The sequence below is a fragment of the Spinacia oleracea genome, chromosome 3, assembly GCF_020520425.1.
Source record: "Spinacia oleracea cultivar Varoflay chromosome 3, BTI_SOV_V1, whole genome shotgun sequence".
NCBI classification, from domain to species: Eukaryota; Viridiplantae; Streptophyta; class Magnoliopsida; order Caryophyllales; family Amaranthaceae; genus Spinacia; species Spinacia oleracea.
Window position 1 is genome coordinate 139,561,680 of NC_079489.1, and position 18,057 is coordinate 139,579,736.

Consider the following 18,057-nt stretch of genomic DNA (forward strand, 5'->3'; position numbering starts at 1 on the left):
TTGGCTCAAGATATTTGATTATTGATGGGGAATCAAATCCAACATATATTCCCAACCTCCTTTGAGGACCCATCTTGGAGCAATGTGGTGGAGCTATAGGGACATAAACTGCACATCCAAAAATTTTAAGATGGGATATATTTGGTTCCTGACCAAAAACCAATTGTGATGGGGAGAATTTATGATAATTTGTTGGCCTGATGCGAATTAATGCTGCTGCATGTAATATAGCATGTCCCCAAGCAGTAATTGGGAGTTTAGACTTCATTAGCAATGGTCTAGCAATCAACTGAATGCGTTTAATTAATGATTCAGCAAGACCGTTTTGTGTATGAACATGTGCTACAGGATGTTCAACATTTATCCCAATGGACATGCAATAATCATTGAAAGATTGTGAAGTAAATTCACCAGCATTATCAAGACGAATAGACTTAATAGGAGTATCTGGAAAATGTGTTCTTAATTTAATCAATTGAGCAAGTAATCTCGCAAACGCCAGGTTGCGAGATGATAACAAATATACATGTGACCATCTAGTCGATGCATCGATTAAAACCATAAAGTATCTAAATGGTCCACACGGGGGATGTATTGGCCCACAAATATCCCCTTGTATACGTTCCAGAAAATTGATTGATTCAAAATTTATCTTAGCTGGTGATGGTCGAATTATCAACTTTCCTTGTGAGCAAGCAACACATGAAAAATTATTAGAGAGAATCTGCTGGCTCTTTAATGAATGCCCACAAGAATTTTCAATGATTTTTCGCATCATGATTGAACCGGGATGGCCTAACCGGTCATGCCAAACTATGAAGCTATCAGTAAACTTCTGGTTTACTATAGCATGTGTTTCAATAGTATTAATTCTCGTGTAGTACAAACCAGTGGAGAATGTAGGTAATTTCTCCAAGACAGTCTTTGTGCCATTAGTTATGCTCGTGATTTGAAGGAATTCATCATTTCCTTCACTAATAGTCTCAATATGATCGATAACCATTACTTTGAAAATCTTTAAAACTCAATAAATTTCTTTGAGACTTGGTAGAATATAATGCATCAATGATGACAAATTTAGTTCCCATAGGCAACAATATATTTGCTCTTCCGGAGCCTTCTATAATATTAGTACTACCCGATATAGTATTCACACTAGTTTTTCTCATCATCAATTGAGAGAAATATTTCTTATTCTTAAGTATAGTATGAGTAGTTGCACTGTCTGCAAGACACAATTCTTCATCATTTATTTCCCATTGACCTTGAGAGGTATTCATATTCTTCAAGGAAATAAAAATATGTGTCACAAAACTAAACATGTCCAAAATAACCATTATAAAATAAAACACCCAAAATAATACAATATCTTAGAAAACACACAGAATATAAAGTCATTATACCACAAAGTTCATAACTTAAATACATAATGTCATAATTAAAATACTACAATTCTATACCAAATCCAACACAACATATTAAAAACTTAATTATTCCCTTCAGGGGAAGTAAAGAAATCTGCAACTTCTAGGTGAGTTGTATCACCAGACTCAAAATTACCTTCGCCATCTTCAAATACAAGATTGGTCTCAACATTCTTTCCTTTCTTCTTCAATGATGATTGATAAAGGTCAACAAGGTGTTTTGGAGTGCGACATACGCGTGACCAATGGCCTTTTCCTCCACAACGATAACAAACACTAGTCACATTGTCACTTTTTCCTTTCTCACCTTTACCATTTTTGCGGTCCCACTTCTGGTGGGAATGTGAGCTCTTGTAATAACCTCCACGACCTCTACCACAGCTACCAAAACCACGTCCACGCCCACGGCCTCGCCATTGGCCACGACCACGACCACTGCTGCTGGCATGGTCTTTATTCTTTGATATTTTCCCGCTATGGGATGTCACATTCGCTTCAGGGAATGGAGTTGAGCCAGTAGGGCGTGCTTCATGATTTTTCATTAACAGCTCATTATTTTGTTCAGCCACAAGAAGACAAGATATCAATTCAAAATATTTTTTAAAACCTTTTTCTCGATACTGTGTCTGCAGGACAACATTGCTTGCATGAAAAGTGGAGTATGTTTTTTCTAACATATCTGCATCAGTAATTTTCTCTCCACACAATTTCAATTGAGAAGTAATTTTAAACATGGCTGAATTATATTCACTCACGGATTTAAAATTCTGTAATCTTAAATGCAACCAATCATAACGAGCTTTTGGTAATATTACAGTTTTCTGGTGGTCATACCTTTCCTTTAGATTGCTCCAAAGGATTTGTGGGTCTTTAACTGTCAGATACTCAGTTTTAAGCCCTTCATGGAGGTGATGGCGAAGAAATATCATAGCTTTAGCTTTATCTTGACATGTTGCTTTATCTTGACATGTTGCTTTATTTCCTTCTTTTATTGTGTCACCAAGCCCTTTAGCATCTAGGTGTATTTCAGCATCTAACACCCATGACAAATAATTCTTTCCAGTAATATCAAGCGCCACAATTTCAAGTTTTGCTAGGTTCGACATGATTCACTATACAGGATAATAATATTGATTAATTAAGACTTACATAATAAACATATTCACATCAAATCGTAATTTACATAAACATCACATACTAACATCATCAAATAGACATACTCATACACATCAAAATAGGTTTAACACATTAAATTATCATTTGTCGTGAAAATCATCAAAACAATCAATAGTATTGTAAAATATATAAGAAAAATTCATATTTACCGCAATAAAGAAGAAGTTACCAAAATTGATATGGACAACAAAGATACTGCACTTCGATCAAAACAGTATTGCCACATGATATTGTCACATTAAACCGTAACTAACATAAATATTCAGATACTAACATCATCAATTAGACATAATTCCAAGTATTCTAATTCAATATTCATATTAATACGGTAAAACAAATAAACATAAACTTACGAAATCAACATACCGATTACTAACGGTTATTAAAACAACTTAGTATGGTAAACTATCAATTCAAATCATGAGTGCAGGAGGAATGAAACGCAAAACACAAAAGCGAAATACTAGTTTACAATCATGTGGGCAGGAGGAATGAAACGCAAAATACAAAAAGCGTACAGTACTAGTTTACAATCATGTTGCATACTTGCATCATCACAATATAATTCAATTATAACCATGAGTATTAATTATAACATTAATGTGAACAACATGTAACTGTCAAATTGCGTCAATAAAAATCTAACAAGTTATACAGTTATAAAATAAATACCATGATCCAATAATTAAAATACATACCAGAATTTGTTGATCGATTTGCTTGTTTCGTTGTTCCTTTCCCGTCACCAAACAAGATTAATGATTAGGGTTGATAATTTCAATTATCTTCGGTCAATTAGAGATGGTGCTGATAACGTATTATGAAAGTAGAGAGAAAGATAGAGAGGGGAAGAGAGAAACTGTATGTCAGTTATCCTCTTATTTCATTAGGCATACATAATATATACATATACATAGTATTATATAGGGGTAAGGGTATAATGGGCATCCACCCTAATATATATTTTATAACAGAATCCTAATTTTATTATATCCCACCCTCCCTAATTCGTACGAAGTATTAGACCGTACTCGCATATCCTTAAGTATTACTCCCTCCGTCTCTTTCTGTTTTTAACGTTTGATATTTTTCACGCGTTTTAACGATTAATTAATTTACATTGTAATTCCTCAAAATTTTTTATTCAAACAAGATAAATTACGTTTATTTATAATGTTTTCACTTTTATCAAAATTTTGATATTCGGAAATGAGAAAATTTAAATGTCCCAATTGAAAAGTGTGAGAGATTAAATGACCCAATGAATTTAATTGGTTAAAATAATAATTGGACACAAATTTTGATAGAATACTAAATCCATTTATGTGATACTATAAAAGGAAATTTAAAGAACATTTTGAAATACTCAAAAAGGAAAATGTAAAGAACAAAAAGAGACGGAGGGAGTAGTAACTTTTTTACGGTTTTAAAAACGCGAATTAAGAAGCTATTCTATATATACGCGTAAATTTTTTAAAAGGTAATATTCTAAAATTATACATTGAACCGAGTCTAATAAAAATCCGCACGAAAAAAATTTCTCGGAGGTGAAAAGACGATACTGGATGCTTACCGAAAGAGGGGAATTTTGCGTATTACGAAATATTGCCCGAAGGGGCCTCGTCTCACTTTTCTCCACATGATTATATTATTTCTTATATGTTAGTGAGAATTAGTGGTCAAAGTATCTATTATTCGACCCATAAAAAATGCAATGGGACAAACAATTAGAGACGGCGAGAGAATAATCATTTTTCTTAACTTTACTGGTCTCATGCCTATAATAAGTTCAGTTCATCACCAAAAAAGAAAAAAATAATAAGCTCAGTTCAGTTCAACTAAAATTCAATAAGTTGGATCGGTTCTCATTGATTAAATTAAACTGTAAAAATAAATGTGTGAAGACTTTTTATCTCATTAATTGTTTTTCCTGGCAAGAAAGAATGACCTGTTGGAGCGGACTTCTCTGAGGTAACCGATCAATTATAAATTAAAGATGAGCTCTTTATATTTTTGTCTCTTTATATCCCTAATTCGTGTGGAGTATAAGAGACTTTTAACTTTTTATACTCCCTCCGTCCCGGAATACTTAACCTGTTTTCCTTATCGCCGTCCCTTAATACTTGACCTGTTTCTAAAAATGGAAATATTCTAACAATATTATATTATTTCTCACTCCACCCCTATTAACCCACCTACCCCCTACTCCATACAAAAAATAATTAAAAATTTAACCCCTACTCTCCCCCAACCCCACCTCTTAACCCACCTCCCACTAACTACATTAAAATAATACCCCACTATCAATTACTACATATTAAATTAAATAAGTCAATTCAAGTCCCTTAAACTCTGTGCCGGTCAAACCGGGTCGAGTATTCCGGGACGGAGGGAGTACTCCTTAATATTTACTGATACTCCCTCCGTCTCTTTTTGTTTTTTACGTTTTGTATTTTTCATGCGTTTTAACGAATAATTAATTTGCATCGAGATTCCTCAATTTTTTTATTTAAACATGATAAATTACGTTTATTTATATTGTTTTCACTTTTATCAAAATTCTGATATTGGGAAATGAGAAAAATTAATGTTCCAATGGAAAAGTGTGAAAGATTAAATACCCAATGAATTTAATTGGTTAAAATATTAGTTGGACATAATTTTTGATATAATATAAGTTATTTATGTGATAATATAAAAAGAAATGTAAAGAACATTTTGAAATACCAAAAAAGAAAAACGCAAAAAACAAAAACAGACGGGGGAGTAGTAGATTGGTACAATAGTTATAGTTGGATGTACTAGTCGTTAAAGTTAGCAAAACGTGAAAAACAAATATGGAGTAGGAAAAATAAATGGTACGTAATGATATATACAGGTCTTATTAGAGCTCCAAACTCTAAATAAACAGTTAATGATTTCTAATTTAGAATTAATTTAGAAATATATGTTAAAATCACGCATTGAATGATTAATTATGGATCTGCGTAAAGTTGATCATTACGAGTGTCACTTAATTTCCTCAGCTGTATTGGGGTTTGGTGGTATTGATGTCTCCCATTTTGAACTTCTTATATACGGAGTACTTCGTATACTGTAGGATCGGAATAGTACTGTACTTTGTAGTATCACAGTATCTTGAAGCAGACAGAATGATAGATATACGGATGATTAGTACTACTACAAAGATGTCGTTAGTGAATGGAATAGTATTAATCCGTATTATAAGGAGTAATTAGGAACTAGTCATATTAAAGTCCAAGCAACTTGATCTTGTTGGTGAGTACGGAAACTAATAATTAAGTAGATCGTCTTTGTTAAATTACAAGTTGGTCTCGTAGAAAACGACCGTTAAAGATAATTAATTAGAACCATCGGGTTTCAATAATTATAGAGATGGAATAAGACTTGTAATTCAAGCAATGATATTTCCCCCATTAATGATTACCCAAGAAAGATTGTAAATATTCACTACTCCTTTATAATTACACTTTAAATTACCTCGTTTACGATGTGCTTAAAAAGAGTAATGTATAGCTCAGTTGGTTAGAGTTTTTATCCCGGTTCCAGGTGATTTTGGGATCGATTTTCATCCATGCTCTTTTGGCTCATTCGCACAAAAAAAAAAAAAAGATAGTACTATCTCCATTTTAATTGATTTTTATATTTTCCGTTTTAGTGTGTTTCATAATGCTCTTTACATTTTACGTATTCTATTTTTGGACATGAAAAATTATTATCTTATCTTTCTTACCCCCATAATATTTACAATTTTACACTCATTTTTTCTTACTTTACTTTTTTTTTTCCACCCACACATTTTTACACATTTCTCTTACTTTATCCATATTTTATTATATTTCACCAACTTTCTTATTTTTGTCTTAATATTTGTGCAAATAGTAACAATAAAACTTTTTATGAAACGTTGATAGGAGAGAAATAGGTAGAAGGGGAGGAGAAAAAAAAATATCGAGAGGGGGGAAATGCAGCTCACCTTCCCCCTCTCCTTCCTTCCTTTCCCTTCCATTCTATTCTATTTTGTTTTCTAAACACACCGCAAATCTTCAATATTGAGAGTATGGTGTGATGGACCATAAGTGTGTCTTTAAACACCTAGGGTGGCCACACAAGTAATATAATTTAGTCCACTTGACTCAATCATATGACACTATACAAAGTATAGTAGATAAGGGGTAAGTAAGGGGTCGAACTCTCGGGAATCAAGTGTTTTTCATACTAGCAAGACACATGTAGCTACTAGCACACTTCACTTTAAACAACAATAAATAGTTGGGTTGTTTGCACAACTTGTCACTAATTGCACAAACTGGGTAATCAATATAAAGGGATAGGAACAGGGAGAAGGGCATTTCACCTAGTATGGCTATGGCAAGTCACAACTCTTGTACTACGGATCAAATCATGAAAGGGACCTATGCACCCTATCGGCCCGTTTAGAAGTCGGTCATAAATGGTATCAACATGAATGGATTTGTATGTAAATTTGTAAGGAAAATCAATATTCATTCTCATGGTAATATTATTTCACTCAAAATTATTTCTTTTTTCTTTATAAATTTTCATTATCATTCATTACCATTTTGGGAGTGATAGTAGGTGGGAATGAAATTTTATGAAGAAAAACAGTAATTTTGAGACAAAATTTCATTACCATGGACATCATGATGCTATTTCTTGTCAATTTACACTTAGATTTATTCCCTTTCTCACCATTTATGACCGACTATCAAACAAGCCGTATTAGTATAAATCCCCAACTTTCATCGGTGAGATTCGCTTCCTACAAGAGAATGTTCCCCGGTCGAAGGTCAGAACACTTCTAGGACATTGAGCATAGCACTTCGATCATCTCTATCCACCATAAGTGGGTGAATATCAATATGGATGAACACATAATCTAGCCCCGACTTTCACCGGTTACTAGACTACAGAATCCACTTAGTAACACCTCACAAGAACGAGCAATCAAGACCCCGAACCCGCCTCGGTGCCACTTCAAGGCCTCGCGAGGGGTGTAGGAACAAAAGCATTGAGTTGGCATCCCTATGGTCACACTACTAAGAAAAACGCACAAATCACCTCAACAATACATAGACACGAAAATAGCACAAGAGAAAGAGAAATCATGACATAATTCTACTAGGGGTCACCCAACCCCTAGGCTTAAGAGAACTACTTACATATAATAGCACTTAGACCTAGTAGATATAAGCAAACCATACATGAAAACACGACTTTTTATTTTAGATAAAGAAACACAACCTAAAAGATGAACTTGAGGATGAACACCAAAAACATACCAAATTAGGTAAAGAAACTCAACCACAAATTAATCATGAACTAAAAAACTCAAAATAAAATTGTAAGGAAAGCAATTAGATAAAATCTATAAAGGAATTACGCATGTAAACAAAAGAAAATACTTGAATTGAAAGATGAGATATTACTCCTAAATGTGCAGAAATTAAAAGACAAATTAAGTAACTAAAGAGTAATCTAGAAATAAATAAAGTGTATTCCTAAGAGAAATGACTGAAAATAAAGCTAATACACACTCCACGCAAGTGGATTTAAGGGTAACCTTCTATTTATACTAAGGGGAACATGTGCCAAAAAAGTAGGGTTGTCGTTAGACACTGCACGGACTTCATCAACTCTGCACGACCCGTGCAGATGTTGGACGACCTCGAGCTGAAATGGGGTAGCATGTGTTGCACGACGTGGGGAAGAAATGCATGACCCGTGCAGAGGGTCATGCGCCAGAAATGCACGACCCACGTCGAATCGTGCACGGTCCATGCATAACTGCTACCCATTGGCGATCTTTCTCTCGTTGTGATGTAAGGACTACATGCTCCGTGCAAGGACCATGCCTCTAGCTTTCTTACTACTCTTCTACACTCCTCACATCGTGCTTCCTTCAAGCCCAAAGACTCGACTTGGTGAAAGCTTTTCACCCATACTTCTCTTTATTCTTGAGAGCCTTCAATGATAGTGATGAGGTGGTATGACGAGGATTCTGCGAACCTTGCACTCGAACCCCATTGACGTGGTCAATGTCTCTTTTGAATTAGCGAGTATATACTCTTTACGTCGCTTTAGCTTGACTTGAAAATAGGGAGAGAGAAGCTCTCCGTAGAAAACAAGCAAAGAAAGGAAATAGAGTAGGAATAACTCTAAATGCAACTATATGCGACTAAACTATGCTAATATGTATACAAAAAAGATCCTAATTGGCTCCTAAATATGTGAAAATTACAAGCACATCACGGTGTCTATTAATTAGGGAGGGAAAATAAATCTCCGTATCATTTTCTTCGCCAACCTTTTATCTAAACAAGGGCTCAGCTTATTCTCGATTTCTCAATCATCACCTTTCCTTCTTTTTCTTTCTCTCCATTTTTTTTATCCAAACAAAAGTGTATCGGTATGTACAATTAAAAGTTAAATCAAAATGTTTAAAAGTTATCACGCTATAACATAAATTTTGTCTATTTTTTAGAGATCAAAAATTTCACATTAACAAAAATTATATCTGCAAAATCACAACAAAATGTATGAATATAATTATTTACAACCCTTTCAAATGTTTATCCATCAAAATCAAAATTTTAATTTAAAAATTAATCCCAAGATGTTAAAAGTTACCAAAACAGTAAAAATTATTCCAATATACATTCCAATATACAATATATTTAAAATTTTAAATAACAAAATAGAAGGAAAAGAGGAGGAAGGGAAAAGGGGGCACCAAGACACTAAAAAGAGTATTCCGTATTACAGTCGCTGAGTAGCGTAGATGTGGGCAAATAGCACATTATTAGCACATTAAGCTAAGGCTGAACATGGACCACCAAATTAGTGATTACATAATGCCTCCCAACTCCTTCATAATAATCATAAATCATAACCGCAACTAAGGGGCAATCAAAGCCTTTTACAGGACAACCCTTTATACCAAAACTGACCATTCTAAATTAATTATCCATATGATATTGTCTTGTGCTTGTTACGGAGTATCAAACGTATTTCCTCGATCCGTTTTGAAATAATGTGGACGGTTTATTTTTTTAACGGAGAAAATCTATTTGGCACCCTAATTAGCTGAGTTTGGGTCATCCGGCTTATAATCGAGGAGTCGATCACGAGCTGAACAAAATTTTGACTGAAATGTGATTGTCTCAATTTTAATTTCAACTGCGCTCGAGCTACGACCAAAATTAAACTTGAGGACTATTTCATCCGTCTTTAAAAGATTATCTCGTATTCTTTTTTAGAGTGTCCATATTCGTTTTCTTGTTAATAAAGTTAAAGTAAACTCGAATTAAGTTTAGTTTAAACCGAGTCGAGCTGAGTTCAAGTAGCTTACGAGTTGGGTCACATTTTTATCCTCTTCGGTTATCGAAAAATGATTATATGCCTTCCTTCTCACTCCACCTAAGCCATGCATACTAAAGAGCTACAGAGTAATTATTTACAACCATACTCTTTATGATCACAACTTACAAGACTATAGTGGAGTAACCATCAATCCTTCAACTAAGCTATTACTCCGTACAGCAGAGCACCAGCAAACATGAAAGCTATTAGGCTTTATTCTCTATCATCAATTTGATCGTTTTGATCTGATTTTTCTAATTTTTGGTCTACTTTTTCCTGGTTTAGTCTGATATGAATGTCTTTTATAAGTGTTTTTTGACTTTCTTTTATCAGTTCTAGTTTAATTTTTCCGATTTGACCAAACAAGCTATTAATAAGAATAAGGTGAAGAAAACATATTATAATGTTCTTGCTCGCATGTACCCAAATTATGCAAAGTTTTAGGTCCCCAATTAAAGAATACAAAGCATTGATTTTCTTTGTGATCGATCACTAACATATCGATCACGACGTGTCTTTAGCGGCCACGTAACAAATAGCCAAATAGGACCACGCACAACTATCCACTATCGACCTAGGGAGTATAGGTACGTAAAAACGAAAAACTAGGTAGCCAGAGTAATGATTCTACAGCCAAATTACAGCAACAAGTTAAACCTAGATGGAGTATGTGTATGTTCCTTGCTTGATACCTTTTTCAAGTCGTACTGAAACGGGATGGAGTTGTAATTCCTTACACAAATGCCTCGTGCCACCGTACAATGTTGAGTCGTAGTAGTTCCAGTTGAGGTACGTAATGTCGTAGTAACAATGAGTTTGTATTTCATATATACTATGTATGTAATTTTACATCTCGTTTACGTACACTAGTAGTCCAACTCAATGTGAATGAATGTCCATTAATTATGGCAATATTCTTGTACCAATATGGCCGGGAATCTATCTCTTTTCCATTCCATTTCTGTCTGTCAAATATTGTGTAATCTCGTATCATTCTCATTAATAACACACGTATATATAGTACAACTCAGTTACCTAAACCCTAGGTACACATTAGGTAACTTACCATAGTTAGGACTCTACAGAATATTCACAGAATAATATCTAATATCTTAACATATCTTAACATCCCCCCTCAAGGTGGAGCATGTAGATCTCGAATGCCCATCTTGTTCAAAAAAACTCAAATTGCGCCTTCCCCAACGCTTTGGTGAAGATATCTGCTAACTGAACCTTCGTCGACACGTACGACGGACTGATGATCCCTTCCTTGATTGCATCTCGAATGAAATGACAATCTGACTCGATGTGTTTTGTCCTTTCATGGAACACCGGATTCTGTGCAATATGTAACGCAGACTGATTGTCGCAATACATCCTCATGCCTTGGTCGTGTGTCACCCCCAAGTCGCGTAGTAGTTGTTTCAACCACTTCAACTCACACGTCAGAGCTGCCATCGATCGATATTCTGCCTCAGCAGACGACCGAGAAACAGTATGCTGTTTCTTGGTCTTCCAAGAAACTGGCGACATACCAAGTGACACAAACCATCCAGTCACCGACCGACGCGTCATTGGACACCCTGCCCAATCCGAGTCGCACCACCCCTCCAACTGCAACGCACTGTCCGACCGAAGTAGTATACCTTGACCCGGACACTTCTTCAAATATCTCACTACTCGCAAAGCTGCTTCCCAATGTGCCTCCTTTGGTGCTTGCATAAATTGAGATAGGACATGTACAGAGTAGGCAACGTCTGGTCGCGTGACAGCCAAATAAACCAGACGTCCGATCAGACGCCTATACTGCTCACCGTCCGACAGGTCTGGCCCGTCTGCCAATGCCAACCTATGATTCTGTTCCATGGGAAAGTCCACAGGCTTTGCTCCCAACAATCCGGCCTCTGAGATGATGTCGAGGGCATATTTTCTCTGACATACATAGAACCCTTGACTACTTCGTGCCACCTCTAACCCAAGGAAGTACTTCAGAGCCCCGAGGTCTTTCATTTTAAAACACTCCTTCAAGTATGCCTTAAAACTCTCAAGCGCAAACTTGTTATTGCCTGCGATAATCATGTCGTCCACATAAATGAGCACACTCAGCTGCAACGTACCTTTAGACAGAGTAAAGAGAGAATAATCGGACAGCGACTGTCGAAATCCATAGTGCGTCAATGTCGTCGACAACTTCTGGAACCAACATCTAGGTGCTTGTTTCAACCCATACAACGACTTTCTCATTCGACACACTTTGTCAAAGTGATTCTTCTGGAATCCAGGAGGAATCTTCATATAGATCTCTTCCTCCAAGTCACCGTGCAAGAACGCATTGTGGACGTCCATCGCACGTCCCACTGTTTGACAGCTGCGACAGCTAGGAAAGTTCGAATTGTCGCCATCTTCGCGACGGGAGCAAATGTCTCATTATAATCCAACCCTTCCTCCTGATGATTCCCTAAACATACCAATCGAGCCTTCAGTCTCAACAAATTCCCATCCTCATCACGTTTCTCAGTATACACCCATTTACTCCCCAGTGCTTTCTTCCCTTCCGGTAAATTTTCCAACGTCCATGTCCCCTGTTCCTCCAACGCGTCGATTTCAGCAACCATTGCCTGACGCCACCCCTCATGCTGCATCGCTTGTTTAAAACTCTTAGGAACTTGCCCTTCTTGCAATGCTGCTATATAATGCCTGTGCTTTGACGAAAAACGCTCATAATTAACAAAATATGTGATAGGATAAGGAGTACCTGAGAGTGATGACGCCGTAGGTGTTTTGTCGGAAGTACTATATTTTTCCCGTATTGTATGTATCACACAGTCTTTCAGCTTTGTCGACGGAAACTTCGCACGCTTCCCCCTTCCTAACTCCGTATCCTCCACACACTGCCTTGTCTCACTCTCGTCACTACCCGTCGTCTCCTCTACACCTGTCTGTGAGGAGACGACGTCTGAATCCACTCGACTAGGAGTGTCATGTTGTTGTTCCTCCCTCACAGGCGACGACACTCCCCTGTCGTCGCCACTGGTCAATGACACCCCCTCATCAGCTCCCGGATGCGACAATACTCCCTCAGTATCACCTGTAGGCGGCGACACCCCAGCAGTATCACCTGCACGCGACGACACGGTCTCAGGACCCGTAGTCCCACTCTCATCCAAACTCCAATGGTCAAGCCCCCCATAACAATTAAGAACTAAGTGATCGTTGTAATATATTGATAATGATGGGCTCAATTGTACTTCGTATAATTGTAGTTATGGACTCTTGTGACTACGACTATTATGTGCTGTGACCTTATTAAAAATATTAATTACGTAAAGTGTAATATTAGAGGGAAAAGCCCGTAAGGGTTAGGAACAGGTTACCCTTCTAGATGTTGTTCTATCGGTGCACTTTAGTGGAGACCCGGTAGGTTTCTAGTAGGTTTCTATTATTCTGCAATAAACTTTCTGCTTAGTCTTCCTCCTAATTCTATTGGTGCGCGGTCGCGGAGACCCATAGTCAATTAGTGAGGGGTGTGCACACTAGGGACATTCTGTACTCATCTTACTTTGGCCATTCTCAAGGGTTACGCGCGACCCTTAGCGTTCTTTTTCCCTCACTTAATTAATATTGATCTTTATGTGATAAGTTTAATAACGGAGTTGTTAAATTGGTGCTGGTTTTTAATTGTCTATTTTATGCAGTGACGAAGCAAGCCATGAGCTTATGCAAGGAGCTGCAATGTGCAGCAAGGCAGCCACAGTAGCAGCCTCACAAGTGCACATAAACAGCACACAAACAGCAACACAAACAGCAACACAAACAGCACACTCCACAATGTTTTCCATGTCTCCCAACTCAGAAAATATATCCATGACCCTAACCATGTAATCCAACCAGAGTCTATAGAGTTAGACGAGTCATTAACCTCCAAAGAACGCCCTATTAAGATTCTTGATACCAAAACCAGAAGTACGCGGAACAAGGCCGTTAAGTTAGTTAAAGTGCTATGGTCGAATCAAAATTCCGAAGAGGCAACGTGGGAAGCTGAGTATGACATGAAAAAGCGTTATCCAGAACTATTTGAGCAGGTATGCTAAGTTTCGAGGACGAAACTCCTTTTAGGGGGGGTGAAATAGGATGCTAACAGGTCAGTATCGTTCTTTTAGCACATTGGGTTAACCTTAAGTTCGAGGACGAACTTTGTTTTTAGGGGGAGTAGATGTAATACCCCGAATTTTAGGGGTTTTTCTGATGAATTATTTTGGTATTTTAATATACTTTTTACAATTAAAATAAAGCTTTTTAATGAGTTTTAACTAAAAGTAACTACAAATATATTTTCAGATTTATTTTATAAATATACTGAAATTAAATCTCCAAGTTAAACCCTAATACCCTAAGTTATATATAATCTCAAACCCTTAAAACCTCCCGTGTTGCTGTACTCTCGAAGAAAAAAAAAAAAAAAACTAATCTCCATCTCCCTCAAAACCTTGCCTGCCGCCATCACTGCCTCACCCTCACCATATCCAGTTCTTGTAAGTTAATTCTTTTTTTTATTCCCTTCACTTGATTTATGCGGTTGATTGTAGAATTTAAAAAGGAAAAGAAACAAATCTTGTTTGCCATGTACGAGCCAACCGAATCCCGTGTAGTATTCTAAGTCCTTCTTGATAATTGTTTGCCACCTGCATATAAGATTTAGGATTTTAATCATTGTATACTATGTCATCATTGCTTAAAAATTTTAAATTTACGTTTTGTTTTCAAAGAAAATCAAGTGAGTAAATGTTTTGGAATTTTCCTACATGTTATGAACAGTAGAAGAGTAGTAGTATAGGATATGCAGATTAATACTCCTTCATCGGCATTAACTTAAGGTCGATTACGCACTAACGTTATACCTACTCTAATCATGCGACTACCGTAGACTAACTTAGGTTATTTATTTTGTGTAATCGTAGACGGAGACTACTTAGGAACCACGCGAGGAGACTACTAGTTTGAGTACGTGCGTGTTCAAGGTAACTTTCAATGTCCATCATCTTTAGGTCCCGCTAGCAAAAATATTTTTGTACATATCTATATGTTATTATGAAATAGAAAGATTAAGTGTTTTGTATGTGAACTATGTGATTTGAGTTTATGGGCATGTATAAAGTTAGTAATATTATGTAAATCTTATTTGTACTACTACCATTATTTTATGAACCAACTACTTTTGTTTATATTGAAGTGGAGTATGTATTGGATAGTGTGGAAACTAGTATTGGATTGTTATTATTAAGTGTTAATGACTACGTGAACACAATGCATTAAACTATGAAATTTCGAGCTGCATCAGTGGAGTAACCTGATGTCATATGTGATAATAATGAACTAAGGTTGCGTAATTTGATATTTTGGGGTTTGTATGACTACTGTATGCGCTTCAACCTTATGAAATTACTAATTACGTAAAGTGTAATCTTCGAGGGAAAAGCCCGTAAGGGTTAGGAACAGGTTGCCCTTCTAGATGTTGTTCTATCGGTGCACTTTAGTGGAGACCCGGTAGGCTTCTAGTAGGTTTCTATTATTCTGTATTAAACTTTCTGCTTAGTCTTCCTCCTAATTCTATTGGTGCGCGGTCGCGGAGACCCATAGTCAATTAGTGAGGGGTGTGCACACTAGGGACATTCTGTACTCATCTTACTTTGGCCATTCTCAAGGGTTACGCGCGACCCTTAGCGTTCTTTTTGTAACACCCCCAAAATTTGGACCTTTTATATAATCAAAAATCATGTTTTTATATCATAAAACAATCGTCCAAACCTTGGGAGTGCCACTGCTACATTTATTCTCCATAGAAAATAAATGCAAAGCAACAAAACAATTTAAAATCATTAAAGTCAAAATTAACTAAGTGGTCTAAAAGGTGCCCCATAAAAACTACAACCAATTCCCATAAAATGAATGACAAAAACCAACTTAAACTTAAACTGAAATAGAAATTGTCTCTTGACTAGGTGGTTATTCTAAGCGTCTCCTCACTCGTAGCCAAGTACCTTTACCAACCTGCAAAAGTAAATAGAAAAGAGACAAGAGAGACGAACTCCCAAAAATCAGATAAACTGAGTAATTCCAACTCCATCCCGTAAAATAAATAATTTTAGTTTGAAAACATTTTGAGTACATAAAATAGACAATTAAACAACCAGCACCAATTTAACAACTCCGTTATTAAACTTATCACATAAAGATCAATATTAATTAAGTGAGGGAAAAAGAACGCTAAGGGTCGCGCGTAACCCTTGAGAATGGCCAAAGTAAGATGAGTACAGAATGTCCCTAGTGTGCACACCCCTCACTAATTGACTATGGGTCTCCGCGACCGCGCACCAATAGAATTAGGAGAAAGACTAAGCAGAAAGTTTATTGCAGAATAATAGAAACCTACTAGAAACCTACCGGGTCTCCACTAAAGTGCACCGATAGAACAACATCTAGAAGGGCAACCTGTTCCTAACCCTTACGGGCTTTTCCCTCTAATATTACACTTTACGTAATTAATATTTTTAATAAGGTCACAGCACATAATAGTCGTAGTCACAAGAGTCCATAACTACAATTATACGAAGTACAATTGAGCCCATCATTATCAATATATTACAACGATCACTTAGTTCTTAATTGTTACAGCTCTTATTAAAGAGTTGGAGTGCTTCTGTAACTTTATACAATTCATGAACAAATTTATAACCAGAATTAATTAACAAACTCCAACTTGTGTCCAGCATCAAAATAGCCTCCATACACATTAATCAGATGAAGTGATATTCATTTTCGTAAAATAATTATATTAGTACAAAATATCATTTACATACTAATATTATACATCCCCATAAACTCAAATCATATATAACACTCATATATATGCATATAACACTTAATCTCCATAGCACATATTAACACATAAATATACCCAAATACTTTTACTAACGGGACCTAAAGATGATGGACATTGAAAATTACCTTGAACACGCACGTACTCAAACTAGTAGTCTCCTCGCGTGGTTCCTAAGTAGTCTCCGTCTACGATTACACAAAATAAATAACCTAAGTTAGTCATAATATTTGCCCAACCTAACTTAATCTATGCGTAGTAATAGTTAGAGAATATAAACAAGAATTAGTCTAATAAATCAACTTTCATTATTTTTTTTAATCAAAGCACACCATTGCTGTATGAACCTATTCCTAAAGAACGTACAATAGAAAAACCCAAAACAATGTTAGTTAATGAGTTAAACAATCCCCACTCCCAATTGTCAGCCATAATTGTCAATTAGCAGTGACGAGAAAACACTAAATCGAAGATAGATTTCAAAAGTGAAAAGCTTGGAAATGATAAACATCTATTACTTACCGAGAGGAAGGGTACTGTGACAACGGCGGAGATTATTGAGAGGAGGGGTTTACTATCAGTTAATGTAACGAGAGATTTTTTTTGTGAGGTTTGGGTTATATATACTTAGGGTATTAGGTTTAACTAGGAGACTAATTTCAGAAAATATATAAATTAATTCTGAAAATATACTTAGGGTATTAGGTTTAACTAGGAGACTAATTTCAGAAAATTTATAAAATAAATCTGAAAATATACTTGTAGTGACTATTAGTTAAAACTCATTAAAAACTTTATTTTAATTGTAAAATTATCTTAATTTATCAAAATAATTTATTAGAAAATACCCGAAAATTCGGGATATTACATCTACTCCCCCTAAAAACAAAGTTCGTCCTCGAACTTAAGGTTAACCCAATGTGCTAAAAGAACGATACTGACCTGTTAGCATCCTATTTCACCCCCCCCTAAAAAGAGTTTCGTCCTCGAAACTTAGCATACCTGCTCAAATAGTTCTGGATAACGCTTTTTCATGTCATCCTCAGCTTCCCACGTTGCCTCTTCGAAATTTTGATTCGACCATAGCACTTTAACTAACTTAACGGCCTTGTTCCGCGTACTTCTGGTTTTGGTATCAAGAATCTTAATAGGGCGTTCTTTGGAGGTTAATGACTC

The 18,057-nt window shown here is 36.0% G+C and overlaps 1 protein-coding gene and 1 long non-coding RNA gene across 2 annotated transcripts; both read right to left on the reverse strand.

Annotated features, from left to right (window-relative positions):
• Positions 1-1,486: 1,486 nt before the first annotated feature.
• LOC110774750 (uncharacterized) lies at positions 1,487-2,530 on the reverse strand. Its single transcript, XM_021979330.2, has one exon. It carries the CDS (start codon positions 2,528-2,530, stop codon positions 1,487-1,489), a length of 1,044 nt encoding a protein of 347 aa, XP_021835022.1.
• Positions 2,531-15,778: 13,248 nt separating this feature from the next.
• LOC130470541 (uncharacterized) lies at positions 15,779-17,816 on the reverse strand. The gene is made up of 3 exons (XR_008931139.1): positions 17,404-17,816; positions 17,010-17,069; positions 15,779-16,052 (listed from the first exon to the last, which is right to left on the reverse strand). It is a non-coding gene; the product is annotated as an uncharacterized lncRNA (long non-coding RNA).
• Between the last annotated feature and the right edge of the window lie 241 nt (positions 17,817-18,057).

Bases quoted from the DNA above. Each gene is read 5' to 3' on its own strand.
- LOC110774750 (XM_021979330.2), bottom strand. From the start codon at position 2,530: ATGTCGAACCTAGCAAAACTTGAAATTGTGGCGCTTGATATTACTGGA.